Below are 21,784 nucleotides of genomic sequence, written 5' to 3' on the forward strand. Positions count from 1 at the left end.
AGACTTGTACCTTGCAGGTGATAGGAGACTGTTGAAGGATTTTAAGCTGTAGAGTAATTTGATGAGAAGTGCATTTAAAACTAATCAGGCATGACTGTGGAAGATGAAATAAGAGGGGGAATGGAAGTAGGGAGACGAGTTAGACCACTCATGACTTCAGAGCCACTGTCATTGTTTCTTACTACCTCTCATACTCAGCATTGTACAGAGCAACAAGCACTCTTTAAGTTTATGTATTTATATGTTTTGAGAGAGGGAGAAACTAGGGAAGGGGGGAGATAGGGAGAGAGGGAGAGAGAGAGAAAGAGAGAAAGAGAGAGAGAGGGAATATCTCAAGCAGGCTCTGCACTGTCAGAGCATAGCCCAATGGGGGGCTCAAAATCAAGAGCCTTAAGATCATGACTTGAGCCAAAATCGAGTCTGGTGCTTAACTGACTGAGCCACCCAGGCACCCCAAGAAGCATGCATTATTATCTCACATTCCCTAGAGGGACCAAAATCAGAGAAGCAGAAATGGATTTTCAAGCACCCATAGATTATTCCCACCATGGTACCAAAAAGTAGAAAATTGCTTAATTTTGAAATTATAAAATCTACCCACTGTACTATTAATTAGCAAACATTAATTTAGCATTTTCTGAGGACTAGGTATCTGCTAACATGGTGGGAAATACAAAAGACTTAGCACTTTTAACTGGGAAGAGATGTTATGTCATTCGCTTTCCATAATGGCTGTGAGGCGTTTGACAACTCATTAAGTTCGACCCTCCAGGCATTGCCCAAACCCACTGTAGGTCATTATCTCGAGGTTCTGGAGTTCAAACCCTGCATCAGGGTCACTACTGTCAGCATAGAACCTGCTTCGGATTCTCTGTCCCCGCCACACTCTCGGCCCCTCCCCTGCTGTACTCTTCCAAAAATAAGTAAGTATTAAAAAAAAAAAAGCTCCCAGGTGTCACGCTCTCCTCCAGCTCTCCTCCAGACTTACAGTTCCATAGACTGCCTACCTGCTTTCGACTCCTCAGTTCATATCTCCAGCCTGGACCTCTCCCCTGAGCACCAGAGCCATATATCCTGTGGCCTACTTGATGCCTACCCTCAAGATCTCCCAGACATCTCAAACTAAAACGTTAACAAAGGCAGAGCTCCAAAATACCCACCACCCCTCTCGGTCTCTCCCATATCAGTTAATGGCCAACTCCATCCACGCAATTGCTCACACCAAAAATCTTGGAATCATCCTTGATTTCTCCTTTTATCTTGCAACTTCCAACATGTAAATAAAATTTTCAACTTACATGCTCACATGTATCCCAAATGCAACTCCTTATCATCCTCACCACCATGATCCAGGCCACACCATTCCACTGCTGGCCTGACTCATGACTCTGGTTCTGCCTTTGCTCCTCTGCTTTCCACTCGTGCACGGCAGCCAGAAGGATCCTGTTAAAACCCAGATCACCTCTCCTCTGCTCAGAACATTCCAGGCTCCCCACGCTCCCCCCACCTTTCTTCAGGGCAAAGGCAAGAGTCCCAACTGTGATCTGCAAAGCCCTATGTAAGCGGACTCTCTGCTGCCCTCTGACCTTGCTTTTTATCCTTTGCCTCTTTATTCTCTCTGCTCCAGTCACACAGGCTCCCTTACAGTCTTTCACTTGCTGTTCTCTCTGCCCAGAATGTTCTTCTTCCATTTCCACAGAACTCATCCCCTGATTTCCTTCAGGAATGTACCCAAAGATCTCCCTGGTCCCCTAACATCTCAGGGTCCGCCACCCCCTAAAATTCATATCCCACTTTCTTAATGTTTTCTCCTTAGCAGTTACAATTAGGTAATGATCCCTCATCTTGTTCACGGTCTGTCTCCCCCACCACAATGTAAGCGCTCGAGGGCAGTGATTTTGTGTTTTGTCCAGGGTCCAGCCCCAGGGTCTACTACAGTGCCTGGAACAAGGTAGGTGGTCAACACATCTGTGTAACAAGGGAAGGAGTTCTGCGGGTCACTGGTCTAGCTGGTCCAAGGTCTTCTGGTGGCCCCTTCTCCACTTGGTCACCAGACCCAGACAGCAAACATCTCAGGCCTAAGGGGACAATTCCAGCAAGGCATGATAAAGGCCCATCCCCATAGCTTGGGCACGGTCTTGGGAGGGGACTGCACAGACGTCCGCTCCTCACAAATGCCCCAGCTTCCACAGCTGCTGCTGTGCACCCTCATCTCTGCAAAGGAAAACACCCCCTGGGATGTCTTTCAAAACCAAGTCCCATGTAAACCCTTCAGCTGTTTACCTGAATTCCTTTTAATCTCCTATAGAGATGCCACTAAATAACCAGCTCTCAAGGACTCAGGGGGGGTGGGGAACACCAACTCCTCCTCAGAAAATGTTTTTATCACCCTGCTGCTGAGAAAACAGGATTTAATTTCCATCAAGAGAAGTACAAAGCAATAGAGCAATTATTCATATTTTTCCTCAGTGCTGGATTATCTAACCAGGGGTCTCAAAGCATTTAATCTCCAACAGGTAAAGGGTTTTACCCAGGCAAATGGACCTTCAGACAAAGATCTCGAGCCCCACTTGCAAGCTTGTGTGTGAACCTGCTGGACCTTCCATTTGACCTCATCATGGAGGTCATGAAATACTCTCAAAGACAGAGCCATTCACAAATGAGAACTTTCTCTTTTGGGGTAGGAGGTGGTGGGCAGAGAGGGTCTCTTCCATCTCTGTGGTTCCATCATGGGATGTCTGCTGTCTCAGTCCACATCCAATGGCATTCCCTCTGAGAGGAGCAGGACACCCCAGTGGATCTCAAGACAAGAAGCACCTGGAAGGCCCTGAGGCACTCTACTCTCTGAGAAGTCCCTTGTACAACGTCCCAGACAACCGGGACCCCAGGTCCACTGTTTTCCCAAATGCTTCTGGGGATAGGGCATTCACTCCCCGTCTTCTGGAAAGCCTGTTCTTCCTAAGTGCCATTGGTCCCCCGGGATTACTCTTTTCAAAGATCCTGGGTCTTTGTAATCACTGAGTGTTCACACTGTGCCCAGCACTTTACATAAGTTACCTCATTTAATTACTCTAGTCTGAGGAGAGAATTGCCATCCCCATTTTCAGATGGGGAAACGGAGGCTTCCACTACTTCCATCCCTTCCTAGTCGCTCTCCTTGTGACGTGGATTCTAATGCAGCATTTTATTTTAGGAACGCTGCAACCATGACTGTAATCTCTTTACCTCTTATTCTAGAAACACAGGCTAGCACTTGTAAACATACTAAAGTCTTCAAAGACAGGGAGAAAAAAAAAAAATAGCATGCTTAGCCTAAACACCAAGAAAGAATCTGAAGAAACTCAGGTTCATCACAATATCAAATAATGTGGCAGGTCAGCCTCTCAGCTGATATGACTCAAAATTAGATGCCGACCCTGTGCACCTTAATTTCACCAAGGCCCTCTATCGTCTTTGAAATAGCTTTTAGAGTAGTTTTAGTTTCATGGGAAAATTAAACAGGAAGTACAAAGTTCCAAAATACCCCCTGTCCCCAGAAATACAGTTTCCTCTCTTATTTACATCTTGTCTTAGTGTGGTACATTTGTTATAACTGATGAACCGATATTGATACATTAGCATCTACAGCTTCCTTTAGGGGTCACTCTGTATTATGTTCTATGGGTTTGGACAAATATATAATGACACGTGTGCATCATTACTGTATACAAAATAGTCCACCGCCCTAAAAATCCCCTGTGCTCTACCTGCTCATTCCTCCCTACCACCCCCCCTCCACAACTCCACCCTCTGGGAACCGCTGATCCCAAATGACAAGAAACCCTGGAACTAATAAGCAATTAGAGCAAGGTTGCCTAATACAAGCAATTGCTTTCCTATATCCTAGCCATGAACGATTGGAATTTGAAATTAAAAACACATTAGCAAAAAACAAACAAAAACCAAAAAAATGCTCAGGTATAAACAGATATGAAGCTAACAAAATATTAACATGATGCATAGGAGGAAAACTATAAGCCTCTGATGAAAGAAATCAAAGATTTACATAAATGGCTATTCCTTCGTTGAACTTGAAGAGCAAATCCTCCAATCCCCTCTGTTACCCCAATCTCAAATTGTACCAATAGTTAACAGACAAAATCTCCAACCAGAGGTAGCCCCATGGATGTGCTGCTACAAAGTTTAGGCCCTCTGCCTACTGTGGGCTGTGGCAGGGAAAGAGGTGCCCAACGGCGAAGGCATATAAAATACAAACAAGTGCTTAGTATGCATACGTCCCAAACATTGCATGGAACATATTGACACTAAAAAATTAGAAGGTAACTGTTAGTGTCAGGCGTTGTGCGGGGTAAAGATAGGAGTGTGAGTCAAAAACAATTTTTGCAGTATAAGGCCTTATTGGGAACTAAGGTTCCAGGCGAGGTTCCATGACTCAAGGAGGGAATCAGGGAAGTCGCACCCAGGTATGGTGGGATAGGGTTTTTAAGCTGTAGCAGTTCCGGGTTTAGGCTCAGGTGGGTCTTTCTCTCCTGCCAGGTTGTGCTGTTGCTCGGTAATTGGTTGACCTTCAGTTGTTCTGGAGAGCCGCTGGGGGCTCTCTGTTGGGTTGTGCTGGCGCTCGGTCATTGGTTGCCCTTCAGTTTCTTCTGGCCCGCTGGCGATGTTTCTTCCTGTGTGCTGGCGAGAGGGCCGTCCCCCTCCAGGGACATCCTAACAGTAACTTGTACTAAAGCTAAATTTAAAATTTACCTGGCGCTCCCATATGTTTATTTGCAGTATCTTGCAACCCTACTCCAATGCCTCACTGAAGCCAGACTGGGGGTGGGAGGAAGGAAGACAAGGCAAAGTAACAAACCTGTTATTGTACCCAGTGCTTCCTATTTTTCAAAGCTTTTTCAACTCTGTTTCTCCAGATTTGCTACATGTCTGAGAGGAAAACAAGACAACAATCTCCACCCTCATTAACCAGAGGAGAGGGGGAAGACAAGCACCAAGCAATGGAGCCAAGACTGTGAGAGTCAAGAACACAGCTGGCTCTCATTATGCCTTAGCCCACCTGTTCAATTAGTCCAGTGGTTGAAACGTGGGATCACCTGGCGAGCTGCCAAAAGCCCCTGAGGCTTGGGCCCCACTCCTAATGCTTGGGGATCTTTTAAAAAAACTTCATGATAGGGGTACCTGGATGGCTCAGTCCTTTGAACGTCTGAGTCTGGCTCAGGTTATGATCTCACAGTTCGTGGATTAGAGCCCCGCATCGGGCTCTGTGCTGACAGCCTAGAGCCTGCTTCGGATTCTGTGTCTCCCTCTCTCTCTGCCCCTCCCCTGCTCATGCTCTGTCTCTCTCCCTCAAAAATAAATAAACATTAAAAAAAAAACTAAAACACTTTGTGGAGGAACTGCTTTTTTAGTTTTTAAAAATGTTTAGTTGATTTCAATCAAAAAGTCACAGGCACCTGGTGGCCATGTATTGAATACCACAGATCAATAATCTCACCCATTTCTCCCCACCACCATGTTTTTCATTTTTAAGTTTTTATTGAAATTCCAGTTAGTTAACATACTACCATGTTGTTTTAAAGCAAATCCCAAACATATTATTTAATCCATGTACCAATATCTTTTAAAGCTTTCCAGATGATTGAACTGTGAAACCACGGTTGGAAACCAATCACTAGTCTATCAAATACTCAAAACTGTAACACTTCGTTTAATTAGGGGACTTTCAGCAACTTCACAACCTTGACAACCTGGTTCTAACCTTGAGTGCATATCCAATCACCTGATGAGCCCAGACTCCACTCCCAGAGATCTGGATTTGGGGAGATAACTTTTTCTCTCCCTCCTCCTCTTGCTCCTTCCCCATTTTTCCACAAGCTCGTTATGTGATTCTAATGTTCAGTCTGAATTGAGAAGCACTGCTTAAAAGTCTTTCTATATAAAGCATCTTCCACAGACCAGCCTCACCTGGAAGCTGGTTGAAAACAGCAGAATCTCGGGGCCAAACCCAGACCTTCTGAATCAGAATTTACATTTTAACAAGCTTCCCCAGGTGCACACTGAACATGCACACTGAAGTTTAAGGAGTACTACTCTAAAGCAGTGGTTCTCAGAGTGTGGTCCCCTGACCAGGACCCTTGGGCTGCAAACTTGTTAACGGTATAAGTTCTGGAGCCTCATCCCAAGCCTACAGAATCAGAAACGCTGGGGGTCAGGCAGAGCAAGCTTTATTTGTACTTTCACCAGCCCTCCTGGTGATGCTGATGCACATTCTAGTTCAAGACCCACTGCTCTGGAGTCTAGAACTTGGCTGTATTGCCCAAGCAGCAAGTACTGCTTACAAAAACAACACTTCACTTCAAAAGAGAAGCTGAAGCCATCCTTGGGCTTCTACACAAACAATTCTACATAAATTAAGATATCTCTTTTTAACTCTTTGACCTATGAAAACAAGGAGTGCAATTAAAAACAAAGCAACCTGGGATCCTTAGGAAAGTATAGGCCAATAACTGATGTTCATAAAAGCATCCAAGATACTAAACATGTCGGTGATGTTCCATACATTCTCCTTGAGAAGGCACCCAAGTTTACATTTTAGAAATAGTTCTATTACAATGTTGTACATTTCTTCCAAGCAAAAAAGAATTGCTTAGAATAGTCTATTGTGTCACATAGTTCATTCCTAAAATGGAGAGGTGGGGAGGGGCACAAGAAGAAAAGTCCTTCTAGGATGGCATGGGAGGACCCAACACCACTCTCCGGAGAAGCTCCTGTTAAGCTTTTTGAGGTCTTGAATTCTTCTGAGAACCGGAGCAAAGACCTTCTGCCTTTAAAATGCGTGTCCAGAATGTACATAAAATTTTTCACACAGTGTCAGAGGAGTCAAGGCCCCTAGGCCAATGGGTATGATGCTGAGGATGCCTATTCCGGTACAGAAAGCAGGCAGAGAGAAGAGAATGCAGCTGTCTCCGGGGGAGAACCATCAGACCCCTGCCAAATCCTAGCTTATTCTCTCACCAGCTAAACAACAATCAGAGATTCATATTCCACTGAAAAAGTGGGTGCAGGAAGGCCGGTTTTACTGCTGCCATCTATGAGTAAGGAAACTGAAATCCAGAACAGTGAGAGGCTAGTCTAGGTGGGCCAGTGACAGTCAAACTCGGGCTTTCCACTGGCCCATCTCCTGCATACTAGGATGTATGAACTCTGCCTTCCTCACAGCTCCAGGACTGCCGGGCACACCGGTCTCTCTCTCTTTACTGCCCACCTTTTAGAGCCCATCTCCCACACAGTCACAGCCTGCCACCCATTACCCTTTGTCCCCTCCTGACCAGGGAAAGCCCATTTCTGCCTCCAAGCCTCTATTCCAAGCTGGGTAGGGTTGGCCAGCCCATCCTTGAAGCCTCAATGAATCCTGAACAGGAAGAAGTCTTAAATCAATGACACTCTGGCGCTGACTGTTGTAATGCCTTTTCCCACAACTAAAAGCATGAGATCCTTGCGAGTAGAGTCATGTGCCTCATCTCTGCATCCCCAGAGTTGGCCAATGAGCACTCAACCAACCGATGAGGCAGGGAGGTCAGACACCACTCCAGACTGTGGAGATGAATAATGGAGAAGACTTCAGGCCTTTGCAAGTGTTAGTTTACCCTGGTATTGTGTTTGCGGACAAGGCTGCCTCCAGGACTAAACTTTAATCCCCTGAGGACGCAGGTGAGTTTCCTATCTTTATGTGAGAAGTACCAAGGGCCATGTTGTATAGGTGTTATATATAGAGCGGGTGGCCTTAAGACCCTCCATTTTCCTGAAGAGTCAAGTTCTTCCAAACAAAGTAGCCATAGGGTCTAGGCTGAATGCTAACGAGATATCAGGAAATGGGGAGCCTAATCCTACACACCCGCCTTTCAGGAACCCCAAACACACATTAATGGGACAAACTGCAGGTCCGGCCGCCCTCTCCCACAGCCTCACAGCTCCTCAAACCACACACACTGTCCCCAACTTCTCTCTTCTCCTCCAGCAGAGCCCCAGCAGGCTGCTCTTTGCAAAACTGTTCTCATCCATCATGCTCTGACCTGGGGTGGGAGGGTGCCTGTGTTTCCAGCACCAATGTCGCTTCTGAAGAGCTTGCGGAGGACATGGCATCTGGCAAGCTTGGAGCCCAGGGGCACACCACACAGGTGACTGTGAATGCATGTGAATGTGTGTGTACGTGAATGTGCACAAGCGTGTACAAGCACAAGTCTTGGGAGCTGGAACACAGTTGACTTTAGTAACTGGCTGCCTGCCCTGAGTCCTAGCAGCAAGCAAAGCCCTGGGTATTGCGCCCTTATTCCTATCACCTGTAAGGGGATGAGGTAGTATACGTTTCCCAGCACAGCAGCCCTTGGGAATGGGCCTCAGAGGTTGTGACTCAAGTTCAGCTCCAGGAGCACAGACAGCCCAAAGCGCCAGGCAAAGAGATCCTTGCCCCTCAGGCTGCAACTTGATGTCTCCTCGTACAGTGTCACTTTCTCTCCTGACAGTCTATTTGAAGAGCAGTGATAACCGTGAAATAAGGCAGAGAACAAGCTAAGAGAGGCCTAATGTATTGGTAAGCTGTGCAGTCAGAGAGTTCTGTGGGGCTTCAGAAATGAGGCCAAGCTGCACCTTGCAGAGGGGTCCCGGGGTGCTATGGCGGGGGGGGGGGGGTGAAACTTGCAAATGTGACGGAGGAGGTAGTAGTCATGTATGCTAGGAGACAACATGGTGAGGAGTGCAGATGAGCAGATTACAAATATATTCTCAAGATAAAAAGGACATGGGTGCAGGAAAGAGTCCTTTGCTCCCATTCCAACTTGTCAGAGGTAAAATTTTGTGTGTGTACACATGTCCAGCACATATATGTGTGTGTGTTTCTTTTTGCATGATCATACCATATCTATGATTTCAACTTACTTACTTTACTCAACCATTAGTTTTGAACATCTCTCCCTGTTAATATATAAAAATCAGCCTGAAAATTTGTAATGGTTGCTTATTCCATTACAGGAGGGTACGGAATGCCCCTTAGCTGTAGGATTTTTGTTTGTTTCCAATATTCTGCTATTTCAAATCCAGCAACTTGTCTTTGCCAGTGGGATAACCCTACAGAAGAATTTCTGGGTCAGGGGCAACTCCAAGTACATTCCTACCAACAGTTCAAACGACACTTACTGAGCATTTACCATGTGTACACAAGCGGTAAAATAAAACGGCTTTTATTTTAATGGCACTGAAAGTGAACTGATCCTGAGCTACTGACCCCAACAAGGAGGAGACCATTTATTGAGGGATGAGTTCAGGGCCTTTCTACTCTTTGTATATATTTTTCTATTGCATGCACATATATATTTTATTATAAATATTAAATGTGCATTCTAACATGTGAGTTATGAAACATCAGTGCATATCAGGTAATTACATGGCATATTTACCCCAATCTAGTACACATCATAAATTCTTTTCACTGTCTTCAGCACAACCCAGTGTGAGATTAAATTATGTGCAAAAAAAAATTTTAACCTTCACTTTTTTAGAATTCTCTCCCAGGGGTTGCAAGAATTGCCTGTGGGTGAGAACCAAATTAGTCTGTAGCCTCAAACCCACTCCCACCCCTCATACCACCCCAGCATGAAGGAACATTAACATCAGGCAATAGTTCAGCTTGCTGATTTTCCAGCTGGAAAACCAGTGAGTAGGAAGCAGGGCTCCGCACTTGGGTTCTGATTTCCTACAAAGCCAAATTTTCATTGCTCTCCCCGCGCAGACCCTTTCTCTGCACCCACCCTTTGATCAAAAGTGAAAGTCACTGCCACAGCACACAAGCCTTGGCCTCAAAGATCCGTGTTACTCACTGGTTCCCAGAAAAGCACTTGTCTGGGACACGGCTTAAGGAGCAGCCAAGAAGAGTTCATTGATCTCTGTCTCCAGGGCTCAGTGGCTTTGGCACCAAGAGGGACCAAGACTTTCCAGATGTTCCACGGAATGGCTGGACCAGCTCCAGGAAAACCCTGCAGACCTACAAAGGGACGCCTGTTCCCCAAGTGTGCGCCATTCTAAATCACAAGCTCTCTGAGGAGAGCGCCCTCCAAAGCAGGCAGGGCCTTCATAGAGAGGTCTGCAGGGTCCTCACTCCGTGTCCTGGGCCACCACCCAGCTCTGGAGCTCTGCCACTTCCATGACACCCCTCCCCCAGCATTCACATGCACAAACATTTCCCCCAAACTACCAGCTCTGGTTTCTATAGCAACAAAGCAAAAGCCAACAGGGTTTGAAAAAGCAGCACACTTGATGGCAACCATGCAGATGGGCAGAGAAAAAATCCTGGGAAACTCTGGCCTCTTCCTAGCAATCTGCCCTCAGAGGAGTGCCAGCCCACCAGGGGCCAGACTTACAAATCTAAAAACAGAGCTCTCTGCTCCCAAGGGTGCAATTCCCTTCCTTTGGCTCCACCTACCCTCCCTGGAAGAAGAGGGCCAGAGAATACACTGAATAATGCCCTACACAAGTTGGAAAGTTATCTGAACAGGGAAAAAATCCTAAATACAGCATTGGGACAATCACACTGCGATGATACCGTGACTGCTACGAATACCACTGGCTCAAACTCACTGCACATTTTTGAGCATGTCGTTTGTGCCAGGCACTAATCCAGATTGCCAGGAATGCAATGACAACCCAGCAAGATAAAATATTTGCCCTCTACAGCCTTTATGCTAGAAAAGCAAATAGATAACAAGTGAAAAAAAAATGTCAATAATAATTTCAAAAGGCACCCAGTGCAAGTAAAAAAAAAAAAAAAGCAACTCAACAACAAAAAAGATTTCCAGAGAAGATGTTATGGTATAGAAATGAAGACTGTATGACAATGTAGAAAAAAGTACACTTTCCATCTATGTGTATGGTGCTTTACTTTCAAAGTGGGTTTTCATGCATATAAACCCCTCCCACCATCACTCTCTGTTAGTGAGTAGGATGGGAATGCATCAGGACGCTCACTTGATTGAGTAGAAACAGAAGCCCAACCGTGTGAAATGACATGTTCTAGGTCCACACGTGTCACTCCTAGGATCTCTATTTACCAGATGGCCATAGAGAGAATGTAAATATCAGCCTCATATAAACATTAGGGGAAGATATTGACAACAAATGTAACTGACTCTGAAGCTATAAGATTTAGAAAAAAGCTATGTAAAAGTTTAAAAAGTAACGAACAACTATCTTTCAGGAGTGATCAAAAACCTGTAGATACATAAAAAGTTTCTCAATATCACTAATAATCAGAGAAATACAAATTAAAACTCCGAGGAAGCATTCCCCACCATGCTAACAGAAATGTAAAAGTCTGATAATACCAACTATGAAGCTATAAAGCGATTGGAAACCGTAAACATATCTGGTGGTAGCAGCAACTGGCATGATAGTTTGAACAACAATTTATCATTACCTAGTAAAGTTGAACATACACAAAAATATTGAGCCATCATTTCCACACGAAAAGAAACCTAAAGAAACTGTAGAAGCAAGTATGCCCCAGAACACAGTATTGTCCCTGATAGCAAAAACTTAAAAACGACCCAGGTATCCTGAATAGAACACCTAAATGAATTTTAATATATTAATGTAATAGAATAAAAAATGAATGAACTACGGCCACCCACATCAATATGGATGAATCTCAAAAATATAACACTGCATGAACCACAAAAGAATTTACATAGGATGTTACCACTTAAATAAACCTTCAAAAGTAAGTAAAAACAGGGGTGCCTGGGTGGCTCAGTTGGTTAGGCGTCTGACTTCAGCTCAGGTCATGATTTCACGGCTCGTGAGTTTGAGCCCCACGTCGGGCTCTGTGCTGGCAACTCACAGCCTGGAGCCTGCTTCGGATTCTGTGTCTCCCTCTCTCTCTCTACTCTTCCCCCACCACTCATGCTCTGTCTCTCTGTCTCAAAAATAAATAAACAGTAAAAAAAAAAAAAAAAAGAAAAAAAAAAGAAATTTAAGTAGGTAAAAAAAAAAACACACAATGTATTATTTAAGGAAACATACATACAGGTGGTCAAATCATAAAGAAATGGGAGAAAACAACACACAATTCAGGACAGTAGTTACCTTTGGGGATAAATGGTGAAGACAAGATCAGCAAAGGGTCACAGGGGACTACAAAGGCACCAGAAATGTGCTTTTTCTCTATCTGGATCATAGGTACATATGACCCATGATATATAATATATAATTTCCAAATAAAAATAGTGGGAAGAGAGTAAAGGAGAGAGAGAGTGTAAGGCTGATTTAAATTAACCTCAAAGGAGAGATTGATACAAGGGAAACAGATCACAAGAGGGTCTTATTTCCTCCAGTCAAACCAAGAAATTATCATTTTTCATTTTCTAAGGCAAGACAGTCTGGTGAGGGCCTCGGGCAGTATGGGAAGGAAATTGAAACTACTCTGGTTTGATTTATGTTCTAAAAAAATTAAAAATAAAAACAAAATAGGTCCTTCTGCAGTGCAAGCTAGGTCTTTCTAGTTCGCCTGGCAGTATAGTGGCTTCAAAGGCCATAATTACAGCCAGGGAGAAGTCCAGTGGCTAGACGGACATCTGTAATTAGGCAGGTGAAGTCTGCCTTACAGGCTCCAGGTGCTTGGCCGACAACCCTGCTGACCCCAAACCCACCTATGACAGGCAGTTCTCGGCATCCATACATTTCGCATTCTGACAACACACATGGATGCTCGGCTGACAGCTGGAAATCGCGTTTCGCAGTGGTGTTCTCTGCCTGCCAAGCCACTGTGCCACCTTCAAGCCTTCACCATCCTTTCCTGGACAACCGTCACTCATTAATTCATGCAACAAACATTTCCTAAGTATGCCTGGACTCTGGTGCTGTGTGAGGCCATGAAGGTAGAGCAGAGAACAAAACAGACATCGTCTCGGCCTCCATAGAACTTAGAGTCGAAAGAAAGTGATTTTGCAATTATCTTAATATTTTGCTGTTTCCTGCTTTTTGTGTTGTTAAATGAAAATAATAGTAAGAAAAAATGAGGATATTGGCCTTTGTGATAAGATACATCTTTTCTACTTCGGAGAATAGATTCTAATATAGCAAATCAGCAAAGGGTCCTCAGGGGGCTGCAAAGGCTCCTAGTTAGCCTCAGCTGGACCCTCCCAGCCTGTAAACAGGTCGACAGGTTGCCCAAATGACCAAGTGGGGAAGAATGCTGCAAATAGGATTAAAGACAGTATCTAAACAACAAGACACCATGAGAGCCATTTTAGAATATATTTTTGTTCTCTGACATACGTAGAAAAATGCTGCTACAGACCACGTCAAAATAAATTACTGCCTATACTTTGTTCTAATAGATTTATGGTTTTAGGTCTCAACATTTAGGTCTTGAATCCATTTGGAGTTTAGTGTTGTGCATGGTATAAGAAAATGGTCGAGTTTCTCCTGCATGTAGCTGTCCAGTTTTCCCAATATCATTCAATAAATGATATTGAAAAGACTCTTTTCCCCACTACCTTCATCATAGATTAGTTGGCCATAAACATGTGAATTTGTTTATGGGCTCTCTATTCTGTTCCATTGATCTCCATGTCTGTTTTTTGTGCCAGCTCCATATTGTTTTGATTACTACAGCTTTGTAATGTATCTTGATATCCGGGATTGTGATACCTCCAGCTTTGTTCTTTCTCAAGATTGCTTTGGCTACTCAGGGTCTGCTGTGGTTTCATACAAAATTTAGGATTATTGGTTCTGATTCTGTGAAAAATGCTCTTGGCATCTTATAGGGATTGCACTGAAACTGCAGATTACTTTAGGTAGTGTGGACATTTTTTTTAATGTTTATTTATTTTTGAGAGAGAGAGAGAGAGAGAGAGAGAGAAAGAGAGAGAGAGAGAGAAATGGGGGACAGGCAGAGAGGGAGGGATACAGAGAATCCAAGGCAGACTCCAGGCTCTGAGCTGTCAGCACAGAGCCTGACACGGGGCTCAAACTCATGAACTGCAAGATCATGACCTGAGCAGAAGTCAGACTCTCAACCAGCTGAGCCACCCAGGTGCTCCAGTAGTGTGGATATTTTAACTGTATTAATTCTTCCAATCCATAAGCATGGAATATTTTTGCGTTTGTTTGTGTTGTGTTCAATTTCTCTCATCAGTGTTTACAGTTTTCAGAGTACAGAGCTATTATTTCCTGGTTAAGATAATTCCTAGGTATTTTATTCTTTATGGTGCATCAGTAAGTATTTTAACTCTCTGCAATGTAATCTCCCATTACAACATTAACTCAGTTATTCAAACTTTCACTATTTTAACCTCCAGACACCTTTTTAGAAGTGTGTACAAATTTAAGGACCTACCTACAAACATAGCTGTTGGTTCTCTGAGCATGAGGAAATTCAAGAGATACTTAGGATTTCATCTTTCTGTAAGGATTGGTCTTTTCTTTTCTTTTCCTTTTATTTCTTTATTTCCTTGTTTCTTTCTTTACTTCTTTCCTTTTATTTCTCTCTTTATTCCTCTATTTATTCCTTTCCTTACTTCTTTTTTTTTTAACAAAGGAATAGTTAGATATTCCATAAGTATCAAGAGGTTAAACCAGCAACACATGAAAGTTCTGAAGGTAAAATATCAAGCATTTAAAAATATATAGGTAAACGTTAAGGGGAAATGGGTCACGTGCCTTCCTGGTGCCTCAGCTCATACAGGCAATAAATTATTAGTTGGAGTCTTTATACCTATACATCACAAACCATGGAGAGAATTTATCTATTCAAAATCAAACCATTTCTCAGGGCAAGAAGTTAAGTCAAGTCTAACCACAGGAACTTCCATTCTTCCTACATCTATAGCTCCTAGGCTTCTTAAATCTGAGGAGAAACTCTTTACTCACGGCACACATGAACTGATTCTGTTTCCCCAAAGCCTGAGGAGAAGATGCCCTCAGCACGCATGAACTGATGATCTTTCCACTGAGTCTAAGGAGAAACTCCTGAGGCCCAGCACACATGATCTGGTGCTGTTTCCCTCAAGTCTGAGGAGAAACTCCTTACCCCCAGCACGCATGCACTGATGCTGTTTCCCCTAAGCATGAGGAGAAACTCCTTAACCCTGTACACATGAAATGGTTGCTTTCAGCCTTTCTTATTGCCAAGTAGCATTCCATTGTATATACAAACCAAATCTATTTTACCCATTCATTAGTGGATGGACATTTAGGCTCTTTCCATAATTTGGCTATTGCTGAATGTGCTTCTAGAAGCCAAACCATGCCATCTGCAGCAAGATGGATGTAACTGAAGGGCATTATGCTAAGTGAAATAAGTCAGGCAGAGAAGGACCGATATCATATGTTTTCACTCATATGTGGATCTTGAGAAACTTAACAGAAAACCTTTGGGGACAGGAAGGGGGAAATTAGTTACTAACAGAGAACAGAGAAAAATTAAAGAATAAAAAAATAGTTTTAGACAGATTTCTTTTTCTTTGTATATAATACTATTTTGTTGTAAATGATAGGCACCCATAGATACACGTTTAAGTAATCAATGATGAGGTTCTCCACCAGGGACACCTGTTATATTGATACATCCCTTCCTTATTTAAACCTAGCCCAGGAAAACTTTGTTTGCTGTTTTATTGTTGTTGTTTGTCTGTTTTCACAAGTGTAAGCCAAATATATTCAATAAACATGTTAAAATAATAGTTCTGTTTCCAAAAGACCACTGAAGTCAAAGTGTTTTAAATTAATTCTATTTGGATTTCAATCCATCTTTCTTTGTTTTTGAATCCAATTAATACTAATTTGGGTAAGGGGCCTGGTAAAACCAGAAAGGCCCTTAACCCTTTCTATGTTGGGAAAACTTTGAAGTGTATGTCACTAAGACTGAGAGTCTTTAATTATAACACTGGGAAGTACAGGGGTTACACTGCAGTGATCAAGGCACTTGTCTTTCACAATCACCTTCTGTGCTCATGTAAGTACAGGGAGGGTAATTCTCATCCACCCACTGGGTCACACTCTGATTCCATATATTCAAGAAGGCAGGTATGCCAAGGGGAACCCTGAGGTGTGCTGTGTCCCAGAAATACACCTACCCTAACAATGTATTTTTCCCTCAGGGTTCCCACGCGCTAGATCTATGAAAAGAACAGAATCAGGGCCCAAGCCTGGCACAGAATGATTCAGTGAGAAGCCAAGACGTTCCCCATGCTGCCTCCAAGGCAATGATGGGGCTACAGAAGGGGAGTTTCAACTCAGTCCTACACACTGCCCACATACTTGGCCGGCCCCCGAGCCCAAGCTCTCAGCCTGAACTGCAACCTGAACCTCCCCTCATCTCAGGCATCCTGGGGAACCACTGCCTGCTGTTGCTTTGGATCATGTCTCCGCCCAGGACCTACCCTAACCATAGCCTTGCCTCTGGCCTTAGGTGTCCCTTGTCCTAGCTCTGAGGAATCAATGGAATTGAGGCCTGTGACCTCGCAAATCTTGTCAGGGAAGAAGGGGGAAGATCACCATGACATTTTCATGTATGGGATGGAGCTCCAGAAAGGGATCCCCAGCTAAAGCATAAGCCTTTCCCACAGGATCCACCAATGCCTGAACCCAAATCCTAAGGCTGACCGGCACCCTCACATTGCCCCCAACTCACCCTGCCCTGGAGATCACTGCACAGCTGGCTGTTTTCCCCTTGCCACCTCTGGGAACCGAACCCTAACCCCACGATGCCACTGTACATGCTCCTGCAGATAGGAAGAGAAAGACAAAGGTCATTATTTCATCCCATGTAAATGTGAACTAAACACTTCTTTCAGATCCTCCATTCTTACTAAGGAGCTTCTATTACCATAGAGCAAAAGTCAAACTTATGAGATCTATTCAGAATTTAACCCAGAAATGACTTTCAGAAAATTTCTTTTCAGAAAGAGCTTTAAGCAGTAAAAGATAAATTCTAGATTCCTTTTGTCTATGTTCATGAATTTATTTCTTACTCAACTCTTTCCCTTACCATTTATGTAAAATGAGCTTTAGATTTCAAAAAAATGCAAAATTTTCATAACCAGTTGAAAAATACATTGATAATTAAAGACACCATAAATTAGTGCTTATAGGCACTGCATGAAAGGAAACTGGATAGTCAAACCTAATTCTGTAACCAGGCATAAACTGGTCACTTTGGGAAATAATGATTGAAAAAAAAATGTCCTTTTATATTTCACTTTAATCCCCTATATTTTCAATGTTCTTAACATCAGCAAGTTGGCAATCCATAACCTGTATGCGCAAGTTCAAAAAGAGATGTCCTCCAGACATGGTCCCCTGTTTCACTGCTGGTCTAGAGAAGAAATAGGTGCGATAGCCAGAATACAGGATGAGTTGAGTGCTCAGAAAAAAATCACAGCATGGACATAGCAGGAGAAGGAAAGAACTCTTCTGACCTCTTACTCTAAAACATGATACAAATCCAGTTCCAGAATCAATTCCCTTAGTTAAAAGATGTACCTAAGGAACTGAGAATGTTGTAAGATGCTGTCCCATATTTGTAGGGCATTTCCTAAAATGATCCAATTAATATTAGCAGGGTCAGTTTATACTGAGAAGCTGGTGTCCTATACTGCATCCTGGCTTTGCACTTTCGGTCCAGGTAAAGTGGTCATGAAGCTTGTGGCCATGGTGTACTGGGAAACACATGTCTGGAACTTCATCACTGAAAACAGCTTAAGACAAAGTGCCCTCATTTCTCATCGACTGAGGCTACAGAACACCACCATGAGTTGGAGATATAAAGAAATTTAATATCTGAACTATCGAAGGGCCCATATAGTGGGAGAGGCAGATACATAAACAGATTGTTTTAAAAACACTGTGGTCAAAGGTAACACCCAAGATTAAAAAGTTGCAAGGTAGCATGAGAAGTTGTTTTGAGAAATGACGAAATAACTCACGAAGCAGCAAAGGTTGAAAGTGGCTGCCTGTAGAAAAACATACTGTTGATTGTTGTAGACTGCTGACTGGTATTCTAAGGTTTGTGTACATGTAACTTTGATGACAAACACATAAAATTTGTTTCTTTTGCTTGGTTTCAACATCCCTGGGGGGAAAAAAAAACACCCATCACCAACCCTTGATATACATTCTTTTATTTTTTTCTTCAAATTTCCTCAAAGATGTTTTGTTCAATCCTTTGTAAAAACATACAGTGGCAACACAATGCACCCAATTTTTAAAAAATTTTTTTGAAATTTGTCGTCAAATTGGTTCCCATACAACACCCAGTGCTCATCCCAAAAGATGCCCTCCTCAATACCCATCGCCCACCCTCCCCTCCCACCCACCCCCCATCAACCCTCAGTTTGTTCTCAGTTTTTAAGAGTCTCTTATGCTTTGGATCTCTCCCACTCTAACCTCTTTTTTTTTTGTTTTTTGTTTTCCTTCCCCTCCCCCATGGGTTCCTATTAAGTTTCTCAGGATCCACAGAAGAGTGAAAACATACGGTATCTGTCTTTCTCTGTATGGCTTATTTCACTTAGCATCACACTCTCCAATTCCATCCATGTTGCTACACAGGGCCGTATTTCATTCCGTCTCATTGCCACGTAGTACTCCATTGTGTATATAAACCACAATTTCTTTATCCATTCATCAGTTGATGGACATTTAGGTTCTATCCATAATTTGGCTATTGTTGACAGTGCTGCTATAAACATTGGGGTACAAGTGCCCCTATACTTCAGTACTCCTGTATCCCTTGGGTAAATTCCTAGCAGTGCTATTGCTGGGTCATAGGGTAGGTCTATTTTTAATTTTTTGAGGAACCTCCACACTGTTTTCCAGAGTGGCTGCACCAATTTGCATTTCCACCAACAGTGCAAGAGGGTTCCTGTTTCTCCACATCCCCTCCAGCATCTATAGTTTCCTGATTTGTTCATTTTTGCCACTCTGACTGGCGCGAGGTGGTATCTGAGTGTGGTTTTGATTTGTATTTCCCTGATGAGGAGCGACATTGAGCATCTTTTCATGTGCCTGTTGGCCATCCGGATGTCTTCTTTAGAGAAGTGTCTATTCATGTTTTCTGCCCATTTCTTCACTGGGTTATTTGTTTTTCGGGTGTGGAGTTTGGTGAGTTCTTTATAGATTTTGGATACTAGCCCTTTGTCCGATATGCCATTTTCAAACATCTTTTCCCATTCCGTTGGTTGTCTTTTAGTTTTGTTGGTTGCTTCCTTTGCTGTGCAGAAGCTTTTTTATCTTCATAAGGTCCCAGTAGTTCATTTTTGCTTTTAATTCCCTTGCCTTTGGGGATGTGTCAAGTAAGTAATTTCTACGACTGAGGTCAGAGAGGTCTTTTCCTGCTTTCTCCTCTAGGGTTTTGATGGTTTCTTGTCTCACATTCGGGTCCATAATCCATTTTGAGTTTATTTTTGTGAATGGTGTGAGAAAGTGGTCTAGTTTCAACCTTCTGCATGTTGCTGTCCAGTTCTCCCAGCACCATTTGTTAAAGAGACTGTCTTTTTTCCTTTGGGTGTTCTGTCCTGCTTTGTCAAAGATTAGTTGGCCATACATTTGTGGGTCTAGTTGTGGGGTATCTATTCTATTCCATTGGTCTATGTGTCTGTTTTTGTGCCAATACCATGCTGTCTTGGTGATTACAGCTTTGTAGTAGAGGCTAAAGTCTGGGATTGTGATGCCTCCTGCTTTGGTCTTCTTCAAAATTACTTTGGCTATTCGGGGCCTTTTGTGGTTCCATATGAATTTTAGGATTGCTTGTTCTAGTTTTGAGAAGAATGCTGGTGCAATTTTGATTGGGATTGCATTGAAAGTGTAGAGTGCTTTGGGTAGTATTGATATTTTGACAATATTTATTCTTCCAATCCATGAGTATGGATGTTTTTCCATTTCTTCACATCTGCTTCAATTTCCTTCATAAGCTTTCTATAGTTTTCAGCACACAGATCTTTTACATCTTTGGTTAGATTTATCCCTAGGTATTTTATGCTTCTTGGTGCAATTGTGAATGGGATCACTTTCTTTATTTGTCTTTCTGTTACTTCATTATTAGTGTATAAGAATGCAACTGATTTCTGTACATAGATTTTGTATCCTGCAACTTTGCTGAATTCATGTATCAGTTCTGGCAGACTTCTGGTGGAGTCTATTAGATTTTCCATGCATAATATCATGTTATCTGCAAAAAGTAAAGCTTGACTTTATCTTTGCCAATTTTGATGCCTTTGATTTCCATTTGTTGTCTGATTGCTGATGCTAGAACTTCCAACACTATGTTAAACAACAGCAGTGAGAGGGGACATCCCTGTCATGTTCCTGATCTCAGGGAAAAAGCTCAGGGAAAAACATTGAGGATGATGTTAGCTGTGGGCTTTTCATAAATGGCTTTTATGATGTTTAAGTATGTTCCTTGTATCCCGACTTTCTAGAGGTTTTTTATTAAGAAATATTGCTGAATTTTGTCAAATGCCTTTTCTGCATCGATTGACAGGATCATATGGTTCTTACCTTTTCTTTTATTAATGTGATGTATCACTTTGATTGATTTGTGAATGTTGAACCAGCCCTGCATCCCAGGAATGAATCCCATTTGATCATGGTGAATAATTCTTTTTATATGCTGTTGAATTCGATTTGCTAGTATCTTATGGAGAATTTTTGCATCCATATTCATCAGGGATATTGGCCTGTAGTTCTCTTTTTTTACTGTGTCTCGTAAACGGTCTCGTAACGGTCTCTGTCTCGTTTAGGAATCAGAGTAATACTGGCTTCATAGAATGAGTCTGGAAGTTTTCCTTCCCTTTCTATTTTTTGGAATAGCTTGAGAAGGATAGGTGTTATCTCTGCTTTAAACATCTGGTAGAACTCCCCTGGGAAGCCACCGGGTCCTGGACTCTTCTTTGTTGGGAGATTTTTGACAACTGATTCAATTTCTTCGCTGGTTATGGGTCTGTTCAAGCTTTCTATTTCCTCCTGATTGAGTTTTGGAAGTGTGTGGGTGTTTAGGAATTTGTCCATTTCTTCCCAGTTGTCCAGTTTGTTAGCATATAATTTTACATAGTGTTCCCTGATAATTACAATGCACCCAATTTACATGAATCAACACGTCAACAAATCGTCATACATGATTTTTGAACAAACAGTACTAAAGTAGCTCATGTTCTGTTTAACTAAAGTTATGGTGCTTTCAACAAAGAAATAGCTAACATGAGAAAGAAGATTCCAGTTTCAATCTGAAGGAAGGTTATTTGTGAGAAGAACCATGAAACAATGATTTTATGACATCATTATCTTAAAGAGTACCATTTTTCAGAAGTTACAAAGCACCAATACTCATGTAGAATAAGATCTTGAAAAGATGTAAACTTAAGGCAAAAGGTCTCCATTTTTTGAAAATTAATTATCTGAATGATTTGAATTTTTCTTTCAATAAATTAAAAGATCTTTCAACATGAAGGAAATATATACTATGTTCTGACACCTCAACTAATTCTGCAGACATTCAGCTCAGCTGAAAGCTTCTGTAGGACTACTTTCAAGACCAAAAAGTGGAAACCAACAATCAAAAGCCCTTTCTATACTCACAGACAAGGACTCTGGATATGGGATCTAATGAATACGAAGAAAATTTAAGTATCACAATAAAATACTTTTTAGAAAACAGAAAGGACTGGCAATATACAAGTTAGGAACAAAAGCATGTATATGTTTACCCCCACTCCCCAAATTGTTTAAATATGCACTTGAA

General features: G+C 42.5%; 1 protein-coding gene across 1 annotated transcript in view; it reads right to left on the reverse strand.

Annotated features, from left to right (window-relative positions):
- The window catches only part of LOC122235139 (nuclear pore membrane glycoprotein 210-like), a 60,404-nt gene that overhangs the window by 23,273 nt on the left and 15,347 nt on the right, over positions 1-21,784 (reverse strand). The window contains exon 11 of the mRNA XM_042973607.1: positions 16,682-16,772. Within this exon, the coding sequence (XP_042829541.1) occupies positions 16,682-16,772 (91 nt within the window). The remainder of the gene's footprint in view (positions 1-16,681; positions 16,773-21,784) is intronic.

The sequence above is a fragment of the Panthera tigris genome, chromosome F2 (genome assembly GCF_018350195.1).
Source record: "Panthera tigris isolate Pti1 chromosome F2, P.tigris_Pti1_mat1.1, whole genome shotgun sequence".
NCBI classification, from domain to species: domain Eukaryota; kingdom Metazoa; phylum Chordata; class Mammalia; order Carnivora; family Felidae; genus Panthera; species Panthera tigris.